This window comes from Chlorocebus sabaeus, chromosome 3, assembly GCF_047675955.1.
Source record: "Chlorocebus sabaeus isolate Y175 chromosome 3, mChlSab1.0.hap1, whole genome shotgun sequence".
NCBI classification, from domain to species: Eukaryota; Metazoa; Chordata; class Mammalia; order Primates; family Cercopithecidae; genus Chlorocebus; species Chlorocebus sabaeus.
In genome coordinates, this window is record NC_132906.1 from 6515732 (window position 1) to 6534358 (window position 18627).

The 18627-nt window shown below is 40.3% G+C and overlaps 2 protein-coding genes and 2 non-coding genes across 6 annotated transcripts in view; 3 read left to right on the top strand and 1 right to left on the bottom strand.

Moving 5' to 3' along the window:
• USP12 (ubiquitin specific peptidase 12) overlaps positions 1 to 10801 on the bottom strand; it is a 162403-nt gene extending 151602 nt beyond the window's left edge. Inside the window, exons 1-2 of the mRNA XM_037986883.2 lie at positions 10504 to 10801; positions 356 to 516 (exon numbers count right to left, since the gene is read on the bottom strand). The gene's annotated coding sequence lies outside the window, so the exon portion shown is untranslated. The remainder of the gene's footprint in view (positions 1 to 355; positions 517 to 10503) is intronic.
• Positions 10802 to 10862: 61 nt separating this feature from the next.
• RPL21 (ribosomal protein L21) lies at positions 10863 to 15933 on the top strand. Of its 3 annotated transcripts, XM_008021794.3 has the most exons (7): positions 10863 to 11136; positions 12832 to 12897; positions 13290 to 13368; positions 13735 to 13796; positions 14622 to 14734; positions 15547 to 15697; positions 15798 to 15933. In XM_008021794.3, exons 3-7 carry the CDS (start codon positions 13302 to 13304, stop codon positions 15885 to 15887), a joined length of 483 nt encoding a protein of 160 aa, XP_008019985.1. In that variant the 5' UTR covers positions 10863 to 11136; positions 12832 to 12897; positions 13290 to 13301; the 3' UTR covers positions 15888 to 15933. The 3 variants fall into 3 exon arrangements, with proteins under 3 accessions (XP_008019985.1, XP_008019984.1, XP_037842814.1); XM_008021793.3 differs by lacking the exon at positions 12832 to 12897; XM_037986886.2 differs by lacking the exon at positions 12832 to 12897 and having other exon boundaries at positions 11114 to 11401.
• On the top strand, positions 14451 to 14522 carry LOC119620136 (small nucleolar RNA SNORD102). Its single transcript, XR_005236600.1, has one exon. It is a non-coding gene; the product is annotated as a small nucleolar RNA SNORD102 (small nucleolar RNA).
• Positions 14779 to 14905, top strand: LOC119620141 (small nucleolar RNA SNORA27). Its single transcript, XR_005236605.1, has one exon. It is a non-coding gene; the product is annotated as a small nucleolar RNA SNORA27 (small nucleolar RNA).
• Positions 15934 to 18627: the final 2694 nt, after the last annotated feature.

Sequence of the window (18627 nt, forward strand, 5' to 3'; positions counted from 1 at the left end):
TTGGCAACCAGAAAGACTGTTTTGAGAAAAAACTTTGTGGGTTTCTTTTTAAACAAGCATAACCAAGTGCTAGTTCCCTACCTGACTTTCCTGTAAAATTTTATGGGTTGATTTGCAAGTAGTTTCACTAGAAATCTAAGGACATGACAGAATATCAGTGAAGCAAAATCAGCATAATCACAGGACAAATTAAAGTATAAATCCAAGACTCAGTTCGAGGCAATTCAGCAAAGTTGTACTATGACCTGCCCAGAAACGAAGCAAAATGAAAATAATCCCATGAGTCCGTGTTCCTGGAAAACTTAGCAGAAGCAAGATCATCATGAGAATGTGCATATTTTGGTCTGGGACTCACCTAAGTAGTATAATAATCAAAGTTTGCTTAAAAAGGAGATTACTTCAGGAACTTCCGGTGACAACCCTGGTTTTCTTCTGGGAGAGTCAAAGCAGAACCAGCAGCAGAAACAGTGGAGTGGAGCAGTGCGCATAAGCCTTTTGGTCTTGGGAAATCTTTACCTGTCAAAAAATTACCGAGGATCAGTAACAGCTTTTGCTTGTGTGATTTTATCTATCAATATTTACCATATATCAGAAGTTAAAATGAAAAATTTTTATACTCATTAATTGATATAAAATAATTTTTAAAACTCTACGTGTTAACATAAATAACATTTTATAATAATATTTTCCAGAAAAAATACGTAAGAAGTGTGGCCTTGTTTTTAATGTTTAGTGTTTTCAATGTCTTTACTTAATGTCTAGCTTAATCAAAGATAACGAGATATTCATATCTGCTTTTGCACCGAATCTATCGCCATATGCTGTTTGGCTGAAGTACAGGAATATGAAGAAATGCAGCCTCACACAGATGTTATAAAAAGAAGAATTTGAATAACCTTTCCAGATAACTGCATCTGTCCTTATTTGATCCTATTCCAGTGCTCAAGTGCCAGATTTTCTTTTTTTTTTTTTTTTTTAAGATGGTGTTTTGCTCTTGTTGCCCAGGCAGAAGTGCAGTGGCATCATCTCAGCTCACTGCAACCACCACCTCCCAGGTTCAAGCAATTCTCCTGCCTCAGCCTCCTGAGTAGCTGGGATTACAGGCATGTGCCACCACACCTGGCTAATTTTGTATTTTTAGTAGAGACGGGGTTTCTCCATGTTGGTCAGGCTGGTCTCGAACTCCTGACCTCAGGTGATCCGCCCGCCTCGGCCTCCCAAAGTGCTGGGATTATAGGCATGAGCCACCATGCCCGGCCTTAGATTAGTTGTAATGTGAAATCTGAAACCCTAGCAATGAAGTTTTCCTACTCTGTTACATTAAAACCTATTGATCTATCTTACACTTCAAATGGATGTTTTCTCATTTATTATTTTGTAACATTATGTATTGGTCATTTGGAAAATATGGTTCACTCAGTTATGCAGATCTTGCAAATACACATTTTTCATACAATGTAAAAGAAAACATATTTGTTAATATCATCACTGATCTCATCAGAAAAGTATCTAAGTTTTGGGGAGCCCTAAAGCTCACAGTTGTGGATACAAGTTTTCCAAAATACCAATTTTCACTTAAAAGCTCAAATTATCATTGGCAACAAACATTATGAGTTATTTGCATTGAAGTGGCAATCTGGTTAAGTTCATTTTTCAAAAACATCTGCCAAATATCCAAGTCTGAAGCACCACAGTTTGTCAATCTATCATGTAAAAAGTGTTCAATGGAATAAAGTGGTGGTTAAGTTCAGCTGTCAAGTCAAACAACAGCCAAATACTTTTCCTCCAGCCAACTATCATACTGATTAGAAAGCACAATGTTACAGTGCTGTATGCATACTTCTTGCTTTGTCACATAAAATACATTAACAAGATATGAATGCTGGGCTCTATGACTCTTGCCTGTACTTCCAGCTACTAGAGAGGCTGAGACGGGAGGGTCACATGAGCCTAAGAGTTTGAGGTCAGCCTGGTCAGCATAGCGAGACCCTGGCTCTAAAAACGAAAAAAAAAAAATTGATTCAAGGGTAAAAAATTAAAAGTAAATCATGCCTTAGCATTATTAGGAAAACAGTTTTGACTCACAGATCCCTTGCAAGTCTGAAACACTCAGGACTGCACAGACCAGATTTCTGAGTATGACTGGGCTAGGAGGAGAGAAATGGCCAGGGACAGCAGGATACACTTTGTACCTACCAGCTGCCAGGTACTGGACAAAATAGAAAAGATGTTCTACATTCACTGTCTCACATGGTAGTATAAATCCAAACTCCTTTTAAACAAGTATTTGTGCCTCCATTTTAAAGGCAAAGAAATACGCTTACAGAAAGCTGCAGAACAGAGCTGGAAGCTAGTCTGTGGGCTCCAAAACTCTTGCTTTTTTCCCCACCATGGAAAAGGTATCTTCTTTCTTACTAGCTTTAGTATAGGGAACCCTCTCTTCCAGAGTACCCCCTTACAAGCCATGTCCCCCATCCAATTTCCTGGACTGTTCCCATTCCTGTGCAGGCCCTTGCCTCTTCGAGTAAAATTATTTCTACTACTAGTTATCTAAATCAGAGGTAACAAAAAACACAGAATATACAGGTGCTTTTCTTCCCAGGGAGCACATCAAGTATTCATAATCTTTAATTTTCAATGAGCCTGAAATTAACCTTAGAACCTTCTCAACTGAGGTCCAGGTAGCCATAATCAATCAGTCAATCAGGGCTAACAACAGAACTGAAATTTGTTTGCTTTCACCCCAAATCAATAAGAAGCAAATGTGTGGGATCAGAGGGTGAACCTCTTCCTTCCTTCTTTACAAATACAAAAAGTAACTTTGCCAAGAAAATATGTGCATAGCTCCAGGTGGTGTTACCTAGAAAAACTAACATAATTATGAGGAGTGAACAGTGTTGACTTCAATTGACCAGTTGGTCTCTCTGAATTCATTATAAGTCCTAAAAGTCTACCAAGTACTTCCCATCTACTTCAAAAGTCTAATATTGACAGTGAAGCTGTTTCCACATTCCAAATTGTGCTTTATTCTTGAAATATAACTGAGCCGCTATAAACCAGTCTGCAATGACTTCCCCAACTGCTTCATCACTTCAACACATTCCCCATCTGAATACTTCTGGTATTTGATTCGGTTCTGCCTCATGTTGTACTGGCCTTAGAGTCTACAGCAGCTGAAGGTATTTTTGAAGTCTGGAACAAAAATCAGGATTGAGACAGAAAAATCCGGCTACAGACAATGAGGACGTGTGCTAGGGGGTTAGGATTCAATTTTAATGTCCAATTACATGGTTACAAACCTGTTTATGCCTTGCGCTTTTCAGATAAAGAATCAGATTTTGGAAGGAAGGACACAATCTTTGCCTTGCTCAATTAAAAAAATAGATTTTTTGACTTTAGGATAAGTGGTAAAAAATAAAAATAAAATAAAAAATAGATTTTTGTCTTGTTCACTCTGCTATTTGATGGGGCCGGGAGCAGTGGCACATGCCTGTAATCCCAGCACTTTGGGAGGCTAAGGCAGGTGGATCACCTGAGGTCAGGGGTTCGAGACCAGCCTGGCCAATGGGGCAAAACTCTGTCTCTACTAAAAATACAAAAACTAACTGGGCATGGTGGTGGATGCTACCAGCTACTCAGGAGGCCAAGGCAGAAGAATCACTTGAACCCAGGGGGCACAGGTTGCAGTGAGCCGAGATGGCACCACTGCACTCTAGCCTGGGTGACAGAGTGAGACTCTGTTTCAAAAAAAAAAAAAGGTTTGATGGAAAAAAGATTATTTTACACAATTATTCCTCATGATATATTTTTCAATTATTCATAGTATTTCTAACCCTCATTACTTTAGCTGTCATTGCAGTGACATTTTTCTGGAGACAAGAATTCTCATTATATACTTTCTACATTAGAAACTCCTAATCAATTCTTACTTGAAATTGTTCTCCTGTCAATCTACCAGAACAAAGGACAAATCATAAGTAATTGGTGAGATACTCAAAAGAGGTGACCAACTGGGCCACTCACATAAAGGACAGAACGTTTTTTCCTCCTAGTTTGGAAAATTTGTCCTCCTGGAATTATCAGCCAATGTCTTCTGAAAACCAAAATAAAACAAAACATCTACTTTGTTAAAATCCCTTCACAAGGGAAGACACAAAAATAGAAATACATAGATGTAAATTCAGCTTAATGACCGGAAGTTGTGTTTTGTCTAGTATTTTACTCAAGCCTACTACAAAATTATAAATTTCCCTTATCTTAATAAGCCACATCCCTGTTCATTTGTTGCTCTTTTCTAAGACCATTGGACAACTTTCGCTACTCCAAGATCCTAAAGTTGTTACCCGTCTCTATGCCTTTACCTAAGCTGTTCCCTCTGCTTTAAACGTCCTTACTATTCGTTCTCTGATTAAAGTGCTACTCTTATCAAGCCAAACCTCTGCGAAGCTCCCTTTTTTGTTCAGGGGTTCTTCTCTCTTCCCACCCCCTTCCTCCAATCTAGATGCAGTAACTTCCTCCACAGAACTCCCATGCCACTCATTTTCAGTGTCCTCTACTGAACCACTTACAATATTGTAATGAACTCGCTTTTTTCTTCTACCAGATTCTTTGTGGGTTCCTTGAGGGCAAGGATCATGTTTTATTCATTTTTATAGTCTCATCACTTAGTACAGTATCTGATTTAATCTAGATGCTCATAAATGTTGAATGAATTTTGCTATTTCCTATTTTCTACATGTAATTTGCTTCATATTTCTTTTAAAGTTTCAATTCTTTTCTTACTCTTTTTACACTAAAGGTCTCAAACTAGACACACATTGACCATTAGTGACTCTGGAAGCCACTTTTTCAGATCTGTACACTGGAGCTAATGACACAAACCTATTTTAAAAGCCTGTAGTAAAAACAAACGCCTTATCCTCTTGAGAGAAAAGTGCTCATAAAATTGGGGTTTACTTTGGAAAACCATTTTGCAATATTTTATGAAGTTAGACATACACCTACTGGTATGGTTTGGCTCTGTCCCCCACCCAAATCTCATCTTGAATTGTACTCCCGTAATTCCCACATGTTGAGGGAGGGACCTGGTGGGAGATAATTGGAATCATGGGGGCAGTTTACTCCATACTGTTCCCATGGTCGTGAATAAGTCACATGAGAGCTGATGGTTTTATCAGGGGTTTCCGCTTTTGCATCTTTCTCATTCTCTCTCTTGCCTGCTGAAATGTAAGACGTGCCTTTACCTCCCACCACGAATGTGGGGCCTCCCCAGCCACGTGGAACTGTGAGTCAAATTCAACCTCCTTCTTTTGTAAATTACTGGGTCTCAGGTATGTCTTTATCAGCAGCATGAAAACAGACTAATACACCTACCTTATGATCAAGGAATGTAACTCCTAAACTGGGCTCAGCAGAGCACATCCATTGTCCCAGCTACTCTGGAGGCTGAGATAGGGGATTGTCTGTGCTCAGGAGTTTGAGGTTGTGATCTCAAACTACGATCACACCACTGAACCCTAGCATGGGCAACATAGCGAGACCCACAAAAATTATATACAACTCAAACCGCTATCAAGAGGAGAACAGAAAAATAAATTGTGATATATTCATACAGTGCAATATTTTCGCAATAAAAAGAATTGAACCACTAGTATGCGCAGTATGATTGATTCTCAACAACATTCAGCTAAGGAAAAAGAGCCACAGGAAAAAAGAGTACTAACTGTATAGTACCATTCATATGAAATCCAAGATTAGGTAAAACTAACTTATGGTTATAGAAATCAGAATATTGGCCAGGCATTCTTGCTCATGCCTGTAACCCCAGCACTTTGGGCGGTCAAGGTGGGAGGATCATTAGAGGCCAGGAGTTCAAGACCTGCCTATATAACATAGCAAAGATTCCATCTCAATCAATCAATGAATCAATCAGAAATCAAATACTGTTTTTAGTCAGGGAGGGGGCTTACTGGAAGGGATGTCTACCCTATGTTTATCGGAGGAGGGAGAGTGCAATTCTGGTTCCTTTGGTTTTGATGGGGGTAGGGAGTGCCTTCCTAAGAATACACACATGGGACAGGAGTTAAAGCCCCCAAGTAAATATAGGTCTAGTAGGAAGAAGGAATGAGTTTGAGTGGCTAAAAAACAATGTCCCAATGTCCACTCCATAACCCAACCCCTCATTCAGTATTGGAATGCCTTCAACATCCAATTCAGCTAAAACAATACATGAGTTAAACTAATTATTAGGTATCCAGGTATCCTGCATCTAAATAATTCATCCCTAGGGACTCCAGATTAAAATGATGGATTAAATACTCTCATCTAATTTTGTTCCCCCCTAGAATCCCATCGAGTGTGCGCGCGCGTGTGTGTTTGTGTGTGTGTGTGTGTCTAAAGACCTAAACCATATGCATGCGGAGGATAAAAAAATACAGCAACGTTTTGAAAGCTGAAAAACAGATGCACAAATGCCAGTTGACGTAGGTGACTTGAGAAAGCTCAATCCCAAAACAGCAATAGAAAAACCTGAAAAGCAACCTTTTGTACACCGTAGAATCTTCTAAATGCATAGGAGTAGGTACCACCAGTTACCTCCTAGGAGTTTCGTAAGAATTAAGTAAGATAATATTTTTAAGTGCTTACTGGCACATAGAATGAGACCTCAGGAAATATTAGCTATCACTAATATCACCATCATGCCTCTGGTTAAAATGATCATATTCTCAACTGTCTATAGAAAAAGATTAAGCATTCTTTTTTCTTTTTTTGTAATGGGCACGGAGGATATTTATTTAAGATGGTGATTTTCAAACTTTTTAAAAAGTAGCAGACTGCTTGTTTTGTAAATGAACCTTACTACAGGAAGCAGATAAACGTGGCACTCCTCAGGGAGCAGCAAAGGGGAGGGGCCTGGGCTCTACCCTCTCACTCTCTGCCTTGTCCTTTAAAGGAGACTGACATCCTTGAGGAACACAATTGGTTTAGAGGGAAAGGGAAAAGAGGTTAACATTTAGACAAATAAACGAACGAATAAAATAAATGAATGGGGAAAAACGGAAAGCCTTTCCTTAATGTGGAGGTAGAAGTGGAGCTGGAAAATCACCGCTTTGTAACCATCACAGTAAAGATTGCGAGAAGCATTGATGGATACTTAATCCAGGAGGGAAAGTTTGTTTAGAAGCAGGATATTTGCATGATCTTCATGCAAACAGATGGCACATAAGGGAGAAAACACTGCTTATACCAGGGCAAATATTACTGACCTGCAGACTTGAAAAACGTGAATGTCACGTAAGGCAAGAAAAGGCCGAAGTGCTTCAGATTAAAAGCTAAGAGAGACACAGTGACTATTAATAAACACAACATATCATTTCTGACCAGATTATGTAAAGAAAAAAATGCCATAAAGGACATTATTGGGACAACTGACATTTGAAATGTGGATTGTAAATGTGATACTGGCCAGGAGCCTGGAATCCCAACACTTTAGGAGGCTGAGGCAGGCAGATCACTTGAGCTCAGGAGTTCAAGACCAGCCTGGGCCACATGGTGAAACCCTGTCACTACAAAAAATTAACAAATTAGCTGGATGTGGTGGCACCTGTGGTCCTAGTTACTTGGGAGGCTGAGGTGGGAAGATGGCTTGAGTGTAGGAGGTGGAGACTGTAGTGAGCTAGGATCATGCCACTGCACCCCAGCCTGGGCCATAAAGCAAGACCCTGTCCAAAAATAACAAAAAAATTGATACAAGCATTGTATCAGTGTTTAGTTTCCTGAATTTGATAAATGTACTGTGGTTATATAAGATAATGTCCTTATTCTTAGGAGACACAAATGAGTACATTACATGGCCTAAAGAGGAAAAGATATATGTGACCTACTCTCAAACAGTTCAGAAAAAAACATATACAGCATGTTTACACAGATGGAGAAAACAGTGAAAGAAAGGTGGGAGAAAGGAAGGTTTGATAATCAAAGAAATGATGTGAAATAATCTTTAAATAGAGTAATGTGAAACAAAATAGAAAACGTTAAGAAGCCAGGTTTGCTTATTTCTGCTTGAACTCCTGACTGTGACGAAAGGCAGCTCCTCAGGAAGAATCTTAAAACAGGATAGAGTACACCGGCCCCCATGTCACTTGCCTGAGTTACAACGTTCCTGAAACAGTAAATCAACTTGACCTTGCCTTTTCCTACATGAAGATGTCTGACAGGGTTTGTGATTATGCTTCTACAATCTATAACCAATTTACTTTAGTAATCTATAAACTGATGTACTCTTACACCCAAACTTTAATGAGATTTCACACATACAGAACCCCCACAACCTACATACAAGCAATGGGCTGAAACACCACTTTGGAGCCCTGTGAAAGAACTATCTCAGGGTATACACCTTGGTCTACAGTCCTCAGTGAGACTTCTGAATAAAACTAACTGTAATCACGTAAAAGCTTAACTTTTTTTTTTTTTTTTTGACAGCAGGTAAGCAAATTAACTGGGGAACTGCAGTGGGGATGCTAAACAGCAGAGTACACATTTGTTAAGGGTTGATCATGAATTTATGGGAGGGGCTACAAACACAAATGCCAACAGGGGCCAGGCAGGTAAACGACTGAACAGGCTGAGTGACGAAGGAATTCAAGAATGCATGTCCCATCTAAAGGGGCAACCACTGGAGTGCTGCCACCAAGCCTGGCAGCTCTGTGCCGCCCGATCTCCTGATTTTCCAAGGGAAGCCAGAAATCTTTACTTTTTTTTGATATGTTAATTTTTAAAACACTCCATGGGCTCAAAAAAACATTTCTAAGTGCAAGAAAATATAGTGCTGGGATGACTAGTTTCTGATTTGTCATCACACCAGACGACCTGTTTACAAGATTTTCTTCAACAGTGTTCAGCTGTGGAGGTACTGTCATGGTTGCATTTATCCAAGGTTCTACATGTGCTAAGAAAGTGATGGGGGCCAGGCGCGATGGCTCACACCTGTAATCCCAGCACTTTGGGAGGTGGAGGCGGGTGGATCACCTGAGGTCAGGAGTTGACGACCAGCCTGGCCAACATGGTGAAATCCCGTCGCTACTAAAAATAAAAAAATCAGCCGGGTGTGGTAGTGCATGCCTGCAATCCCAGCTATTCCTCCTGAGGCTGAGGCAGGAGAATCGCTTGAATCCGCCAGGCACAGGTTATGGTGAGCCGAGATTGCGCCACTGCACTCCTGCCTGGGCAACGAGAATGAAATTCCCTCTCAAAGAAAGAAAGTAATGGGAAAGGAAAAGTGACCTGAGGTAGTGAGTTCTAAGAGAGTGATTGCAATGACGAGCTACAGAAAATTCAGTTGAATAAAGACAACCTAGAAGCCAAGGGCTAACAGTTACAGTGAAGGTCAGGAGGAGTCAATGTATTGAACGAATCGATACCAAATCCTATTCCTCCTCAAGTTCTTCAGCAAATGATGTTAAGTGCTGATGATGGTGGTCACGGAACGTACACTTTTTAAAAATAGTGATAATGCAGTTCTTAGAAATTACAACTTTCAGGTGTATCAGGAGAGTGAGTCGAAGAAATGCCAACCTCAAAAGCGATTGGACGATATTATTTATATTCAGTCTGATAAGGGATTTTGTTATTTAGATGACTTTTTAAAAATGCATCCTGAAAATACATATAATCATGATAAAAAACATCAGACAAATTCCATGATTAGGACATCCTACAAAATACATGACCAGTACTCCTCAAAACTCTCCAGGTCACCAAAAGTAAGGAAAGTTTGAGAAACTGCCACAGCCACAAGAGGCATATAAGGAGACATGATAACTAAAAGTAATGTGGCATTCTGGATGGAATCCGGGAACAGAAAAAGGGTATTGGGTAAAACCAAAGGAAATCTGAATAAAATGTGAACCTTAGTTAACAGTGTAAAATACTGGTTCATTAATTGCAACAAATGTACCACATTAGCATGAAATGTTAATAATATGGGAAACTGGATGCTTTGTATATGGGATTATCTCAACTTAAAAAAAAACTAAAACAGCCTTAAAAATAAACTACATTAAGAAAATAATACCTATTTTTAAAGGTGTAGTGAATAAAACAACGGCCACCCCTATATTTAACACCTGGTTTAATAATGGCCAATACAGTTAAAGCCTCCCTTTCTTGTCCCCTCCTTACCAGATATGACCGCTTTTTTCAAATTGATTTTCATTCTCTTGTATTCTTGACTACTTTAACTACGTATGTATACAAAACTAAGCAATATATAGCATTATCTTACAAGTTTTAGAGTTGAATGTACATGAATTGTCATACTATTTATTTTTCCACATCTTTCTCTTTCTGCCTCATCACATTTCTGAGTTCAGTCTTCTTTTATTGGCGTATAATACTACATCCTAATCAACATCCCATAAGATATTTATTCTTTTATTGATGGACGTTTCTAATTTTTTGCTTCTACCCGCAGCGCTGTTACATACATCCTCGTTCACTTACCAAAGTTTCTACAAGACGTATAGGTAGGAGCAGAGTGCTAGGGTATAGTAATTGAAAATCTTTTTTAACTAGATTTTGCCAAATTGCTTTCCAAAGAAGTTTTAACGTTTGCGCACCTACTAGCAGATGCGTATGTTTAGACGTGTGGAGGACAAACTAAAGACATACAAACTAGATAATATACTTGCTTCATTCTCGTTTGACTTTTCGTACCCACGCAATTATTTCTGCAAACAAATAAGCAACTACTACTAGCACTTCCCGCAACTCCAACCGCAGTATTCCCCGCGGAGACGCGGAAACACGGGAGCTTCCGGCGTAGGCGGTGACGCAAAGGACGACGTAACCACGCTTGGGTCGTCGGCGTTCTGTTGGTCGTCCTTGAAGGCCCCTTTCCGGGCTGTCTGACACGATACAAGTGTCGGCTTGTGTTAGCCGGTTGTCTTTCATTTGCAAGACAGGAAAATATCCTCACAGACTTTCTGTGTTCTCAGAGACGATCTTCTTCCCTAGAAAGGTGTCGCTTTCGGTGGGCGTTTCCCTCAGGCTGCGCCGTGGGCAGCCCACAGGCCCTTGTAAGGCGCGCGCCGCGGCCCCGCCTCTTTCCTTTCGGCCGGAACCGCCATCTTCCAGGTAGGGCCTGCGCGTGGCTCCCGGGCGCTAAGTGTTCGACAGACTTGAACCGCAACCTTGTGGCCTCAGAGCTCGCCCATTGGGACCGTGGGGAGACTGTCTAACCTATTTGAGGTCCATTGGCATGGGCGGGTTAAACTACGTTCTGCTAGACGGGGAGCAGCGTGCGCCGGGTCGGGCCTGGGCCGTGGGCTGAAAACCGGACTGCGATATCGTGGCCCTGCGGGGGCACATTTGCGAGAAAGACGACACTGAGTCGCTTTGGGTGAGGTGACTCGAGTTAATCTTTAAAAGACTTCGTTTTATGTCCCCGTGGCTGCATCTCCGGTACCGTGGGTGGCCCTCTCACATAGGCTGTGTGGGGACCGCGTGGCCTGATGCCTAACTCTTCAGTGTGGCGTTTTTATTCCTAATCTTGTAATGGTGTTGGGTGAGGACTTAAGCGGTAGTAGGAATGGGTTTAGAGTCAGGCGTCAGTTTGAATCTCCTGTGAGGCCTGCAAGTGTGAAAACCCGGGCCCTTGGTCGGAGAGTGGGTCCCTGAGTCGTCCTGGGTAGTGAAACCTCACTGCTCTTAGTTAATGCATAAGACGATTTCCGACTGATTTTAAAATTTTGACCCCACATGGTGGTTGGACGAAGGCAAAGTGTTTTGACGTTGCAACACCAATATTTGCACCAAGAGGAGATACTGTTTTGCGAATTCTAGGGCAGCATGCTTTGAGTGAAGGGAAACATTTAGCCGTAGTTCATCATTTTGTCAGTTTGTGGATGTTAACAGTCTGCAGGTTGCTGTTTATAGTGAATCCTAATTGCCATGATTTTAATACTGTTACAGACTGTAAAGCATCTTTTTGAAAAGTGTTTTCAGTTTTAAGTTTATGGGGTCCATGCGGAAAATGGATTCCAAACTCAGAAAGGTGAATCTAGTGGAGGACTATGGGCTCTGGAATCAGGAATGAGTTAACTGGTTCTGCCACTTGGTGATTCCACAGAGTGACTTGAATCTACACAGTACCACCCCTTGTATACTAACTTACCACAAGTTTGTGGAACTTTGTAGGCTTTGGGGATTAGAACAGGGTACCTGGCATTTAAAGGGTTCATCCATTGTAACAATGGTTTGGCTTTGGTGAGTTAGGTGAAACATGTCTCCTTGCTATACAGTTTTTATACAAATGGTACTTTGGGAGCCGTTCTTAAAGGATTGTTAGTAAATTTAGAAACCAAATTGTGTTAGAATGTTGTCAACACGTTAAGCCTGACTGCTGTATTTTACCTTATGGTAGCAGTAATAGCCAGGAATGGCACTTCTGCCCTGTAATGACTAAAGAGCCATCAAAACTATTGTTTTGGCCTTTTTGGGAAACAAAAGGAAAGGTTAATTTCTAAATGCCTACATGTAGGTGAATTCTTAGATAATGATAAATTAGCTGCCAGTTACTACTGAGCACTTTACGTGGGCCATGCATTGCTCAGTTCTTTGTAGATGTTATCTCAGTTATGGAAGTGTTCACCCCTATTTCACAAATGAAGATGAGAGATGAAATGTGGGTTTCGCAGCTAGTAAGTGGCAGAGCCTATGTCAAATTTAGGTGAATGATTATAAAGCCTGGGTTCCCCTCTCTTCTACCCTGTATACATTTCGTAGTAAGTAATCAGAAATGTGAAGTGACTTGAGATTTCTGATAAATAGATGCTGTTTGAGATACACCATCACGGAAAATTTGGTTGACAAGAAAGATTTAATTCACGTAAAAATGTAAGGCTGTTTTATTGTGTTCTCCAATAAATTATCTTATAGTTAGTAATTACATGCCATTGGCATTCTAGATTGGGGTCTACAGATAGAGTGTGGTAGAAGTCCTGTTGTATTTTTATATTCTCATAGAGAAAGGGTACTGGTTTGGATTCTGGTATCAAGTTCTGCTGCTTAAGAGTTTTGATGTTGTAGAACTTGGGCAGTTTTGCCAAAAGATCTTACTTGCTAAAATAATGGTTTTTTAACCTTTCAACAGAACTAATTGCTTGGTGACCCAGCTTTCAGTTTGCAGTTTTCACTTTGCTACTGACATGCAAACATTTGAAATTACAGGGGTTTGGGGCAAATGCCAATTTTCATTTGCATTTGACTGTTATGCTTTCTGGTTTCAGTAATTCGCCAAAATGACGAACACAAAGGGAAAGAGGAGAGGCACCCGATATATGTTCTCTAGGCCTTTTAGAAAACATGGTAAGTAGGTTTACCTTCCTTGAGAGAAGCATGGCACACATTTGTGTTCTGTTGTGGTCAACATGTGTTGTAGTTCAGAGAACGTGTATCAATAGCATTAAATAACTAGCGTTTACCCAACTTATTTTGTGATAAATAAGCATGAAGTTTATATGGTAATTTTGTGACTAAATATTGATGCAAGATTAAACTTTGGAGAAAGGTTGTAATTTAGTAGGCTGATTTTGCTTTCAGGAGAAATTATCCATTGGCAAGATATTAAGCATGTAACTATCAAAAATGATGTGTTAAAAGCTAGTGAGATTTCATTTCTTTTACTCTAGACTTTTAGCCTTAGTATTCACTATACCAAATTTATTTTTGCAGGAGTTGTTCCTTTGGCCACATATATGCGAATCTATAAGAAAGGTGATATCGTAGACATCAAGGTAAACATAAAATTGGGAAAATAACACTACGAAGTTAGAAAAGTTGGATTTAATCTAGTGTAGGAATTCAAATACTAGTGTATATTGCATCTGTAAGAGTACAGAATGGATTTTTTTTTTTTTTTTTTTTTTTGGAGACACAGTTTCACTCTTGTTGCTCAGGCTGGAGTGCATTGGCACGATCCCACCTCAACCTCCACCTCCCTTCCAGGTTCAAGCAGTTCTCCTGCCCCAGCCTCCCAAATGTCTGGGATTACAGGCATGTGCCATGATGCCTGGCTAATTTTGTATTTTTAGTAGAGATGGGGTTTCTCCATGTTGGTTAGGCTGGCCTTGAACACCTCGGATGATCCGCCCGATTCAGCCTCCCAATGTGCTGGGATTATTGCAGGTGTGAGCCACCGTGCGCAGCCTAGAATGGATTTTTTAAAGTGCTGTTCTTAGCAGAATTTAAATTTTCCTCATTACCTGCTTGGAGTTAACAACAAGTGGAAATTAGTGGTAGGGTGGGAAATTATGAGTTTGTCAAGTTGGAAGGGAATGTCTTAGTGCAAAGTTTAACTATTGATGAAGATTACCGTTGCTATGATTAAAAATCCTCCTAGTGAAAGCTGTGTCCTGTGATCTGTATTTAAATGTATCTTGGCACTCTAGAGCTTAATGATGATTGGTTTTTTTGATTGCTTGAAGCAATGTGAAAAACACATTTCACCGGCTCTGAAAGCTCTTCAGTTGCCATTTAAAGGAAATCTTAGAATATCTTAGTTACTTAAAGTCAGATTTTTAAAGGAAAGGGAAATGCTGGTATATTTGTCTCTTTAACAGGGAATGGGTACTGTTCAAAAAGGAATGCCCCACAAGTGTTACCATGGCAAAACTGGGAGAGTCTACAATGTTACCCAGCATGCTGTTGGCATTGTTGTAAACAAACAAGTTAAGTAAGTAGTGTTGTAGTTCTTTGCGGCCAACCGGTATTCCCTCATACCCCCTTTTCACTTTGCCAATTGGACTTATGTCTTTATTGGTCATTCAAGTGGGGCAAAGGAAATATCCTTTTAAAACTCAGGCAAACTGGGTGTTTGTCTTGTATCCTGTCAGAGGAAACAAATTGAAATAGATGTATTGGAAAGTCTTAACATAGTTTATTACCAAGCAGTTTTTTTTGTTGTTTGTTTTGAGACAGAGTCTTGCTCTGTCACCCTGGCTGGAGTGCAATGATGGGATCTCTGCTCACTGTAAGCTCCGCCTCCTGGGTTCATGTCATTCTCCTGCCTCAGTAGCCAGGACTACAGGCGCCCACCACCACGCCCGGCTAATTTTTCTGTATTTTTAGTGGAGATAGGGTTTCACTGTGTCAACCAGGATGGTCTTGATCTCCTGACCTCGTGATCACCTGCCTTGGCCTCCCAAAGTGCTGGGATTACAGGCGTGATCCACCGCGCCCGGCCCAGCAGTTTTTATAGAATAAAAAGAAAATTTAAAATTTTATTAGCAATCTGGTTTGGGTTAGATTACTAGAGTTTAAGAGGCTGTCATTTCATCAAAGAGAGTTAAAAGTAAGGATGTTCTCTGCAAGGCTTCTTCTGATATGATTAATAATTGATTGTAAAGTAATCAAGCCATACTTTTTTGATTTGTTGTATCTGGATAAAAGGTTCATGGTTTGTTTAATAAATGAAACTGCAAAAAGTTTTCTACGTTTCTGTTACATTTCTGATAAAGCATTTACAAGAATTTCTGCTCTGTTCAGGGGCAAGATTCTTGCCAAGAGAATTAATGTGCGTATTGAGCACATTAAGCACTCTAAGAGCCGAGATAGCTTCCTGAAACGCGTGAAGGAAAATGATCAGAAAAAGAAAGAAGCCAAAGAGAAAGGTACCTGGGTTCAACTGAAGCGCCAGGTGAGAATTTGGTGTATATTTCATTGGTCCTGAGAGCACTTTAAGGTTGAGATTTAACACTTCACATAATTATTTTATTCCCCTTTTTTTCCTTTAATAGCCTGCTCCACCCAGAGAAGCACACTTTGTGAGAACCAATGGGAAGGAGCCTGAGCTGCTGGAACCTATTCCCTATGAATTCATGGCATAATAGGTGTTAAAAAAATAAATAAATAAAAGACCTCTGGGCTGAAAAATGTTTCTCTTCATTGAGTAGAAGTGTGGTGTCCTCTCCCCCAAAGAAATACTTAAAGCAAATTTTAGTTGTCTCCTAATTCATTATGTAATGTCTTTCCTATTCAAATTTAATGTATTCCTTGTTGAAGGATGTAAGGTAGCTTATTGTGCAACAGATTACTGGGTTGGTTAGAAAATGGCCAGGTATTATGTATGAAATATTTGTACTGGTTTGAAGATAGTCTTAAATCATCAAGGAAGAAATAAAGTAATTTTTTTTTTTAGACAGTCTTGCTCTGTCAACCTGGTTGGAGTGCAATGGTGTGATCTCGGCTCACTGCAACATCTACTTTCTGGGTTCAAGCGATTCTGCCTCAACCTTCTGAGTAGCTGGGATTACAGGCGCGTGCCACCGTGCCCAGCTAATTTTTGTATCTTTAGTAGAGACGGGGTTTCACCATGTTGGTCAGTCAGGTCTCGAACTCCTGCCCTCATGATCCACCTGCCTCGGCCTCCCAGTGCTGGGATTACAGGCATGAGCCACTGTGCCAGGCCATATAAAATAAATTACAAAAATAAGTGGGATGTAATCTATTGCATTACAGTTAAGCTCAGTTTCCAGAGTTTGCTTTTGAACCCTAAAAAAACACATTGTTTAAAGTATCCATTTGTGTGTTATATACTAGCTTGGAATTGCTTTGACCATGCATGGAACAGAACTCAGAAAATAATAGTGGTAATAGCATTTGTGTTAGGCCATTGTCTTGCTGTAACAATATACCAAAGACCTGGGTAAGCAGTAGAAGCTTATGTGGTGGTTCTGGAGGCTGAGGCTCGGACGTCCCAAGGTAAAGGTGCTGGCAGGTTTGGTATCGTATGAAGGTTTGACCTTCACTTACCTCTTGGTCTTGATACTTCCACAATGGGAGTTCCTTTTTTTTTTTAATTGAATATTTTATTTTGAGATAATTGCAGATTTACGTGGAGTTATAAAGATTCCTTGTACACTGTATTCTGTTTGTCAATGATAACATCTTGCAAAACTGTAGTGCAGTTTCACAATCAAGATACTGATAATAGGCGGGCATGGTGACTCGTACCTGTAATCCCAGTACTTTAGGTGGCTGAGGTGGATGGATCACTTGAGGTCGGGAGTTCAAAACCAGCCTGGCCAACATGGTGAAGCCTGTCTGTATCAAAAATACAAAAATGAGCCAGCCGTGGTGGTGAGTACCTGTACTTCCATCTGCTCTGGAGGCTGAGGCAGGAGAATCAAGAGAGACTCCATCTCAAAAAAAAAAAAAAAAAGCATGAAGTCAATATGTAGAACAGTTTTAACACCACAAGATACCTCATGTTGCCTTATGTAGTCAGACCACCTCTTCCCCCGCTGATCCTTGGCAAGCACTAAGCTAGCCTTCATTTCTTTTTGTCATTTCAAGAAGGGAAATGACAGGGATCGTGTAAGTTAGATGTGTCCCTTTGCCTTTTTTGACTTAGCATAATTCCCTGAAGATGCATCCAAGTTGTTTCACGTATTGTGTGTATTTCTATTGCTGAGTACAATTCATGGTATGAACGTACCACAGTTTGTTTAGCTGCTAAAAAACGTCTGGGTTATTACCAATAGTTAGCTGCTGTTTTTAAGGCTGTTACGAGAATTCATGTACAGGTTTTTGTGTGAATGTAAGTTTTCATTTCTCTGGGATAAATGTCCAAGAGTGCAGTTGCTGGGTCTTACGGTAGTTGCATGTTTACCTTTCTGAGAAACTGCTAATCTGTTTTCCAGAGCATTTTCTACCATTTTACATTTCTACCAGCGGTTCATGACTTACAGCAATTTCTTTGCAACAATGGGGATTAAGTTTCATCATGAATTTTGGAGAGGACATATTAAAACAATACCATTCAATTGGAAACATTTACTTAACAAACATGGGTCCTTGAAACGTATCCTTGCCAATCTTGCTGACAGGCATTAAGTCCATTTAATCCCCAAATCGATTCTATCCAACCTTTGAGATTCTACACAGTCATTCTTACTGCTACCTTCTCGGGGGAGGCTGTGTAAGGCAAAGACGTAGTCATATTTACTAAGTGTTATGAACTGTCGGGCGCAGTGGCTCACACCTGTAATCCCAACACTTTGGGAAGCTGAGTTGGGAGGATCACTTGAGTCCAGGAGGTCAAGGCTACAGTCAGCTATGATTGCCGTCACCGCACTCCAGCCTGGGTGACAGCAAGACCCTGTCTCAAAAAAATATTTTTTAATGTTCTGAATGGAGAAAAGTCTAGTTGTTGGTCTTGAGTTTTTCCCAATGAAGTGAGATGGGTACTATGTACTGCTTGGGGATCCCTCACAGCTGGATATGAATCTCTGAAAAACTGCCCCTAAGGATTCACATTCTAGTAGTGGAGACTTGCATGTAAACATAATCTCATTAGTCCTATGTATTTTCCGATAATAGTTCATGGCTCAACCGTGCATCTAGTAGAAGTCATCACACCCTGTCCCTTTAGTCACACTTGCCTTGTTCCCTTCATTAAAGCAGCTTCCAGACTCCACATTTACTCATTCTGTTACTACATTACAAATTGACCGACATGACTCAGTTTTCTTACCTGGAAGGGGATAATAAAAGTGCCCCTAAAAAGGTGATTTTGAGGGTTAGATGGGAATACTTACAAAGCACATATCATGATGTTATGATGAC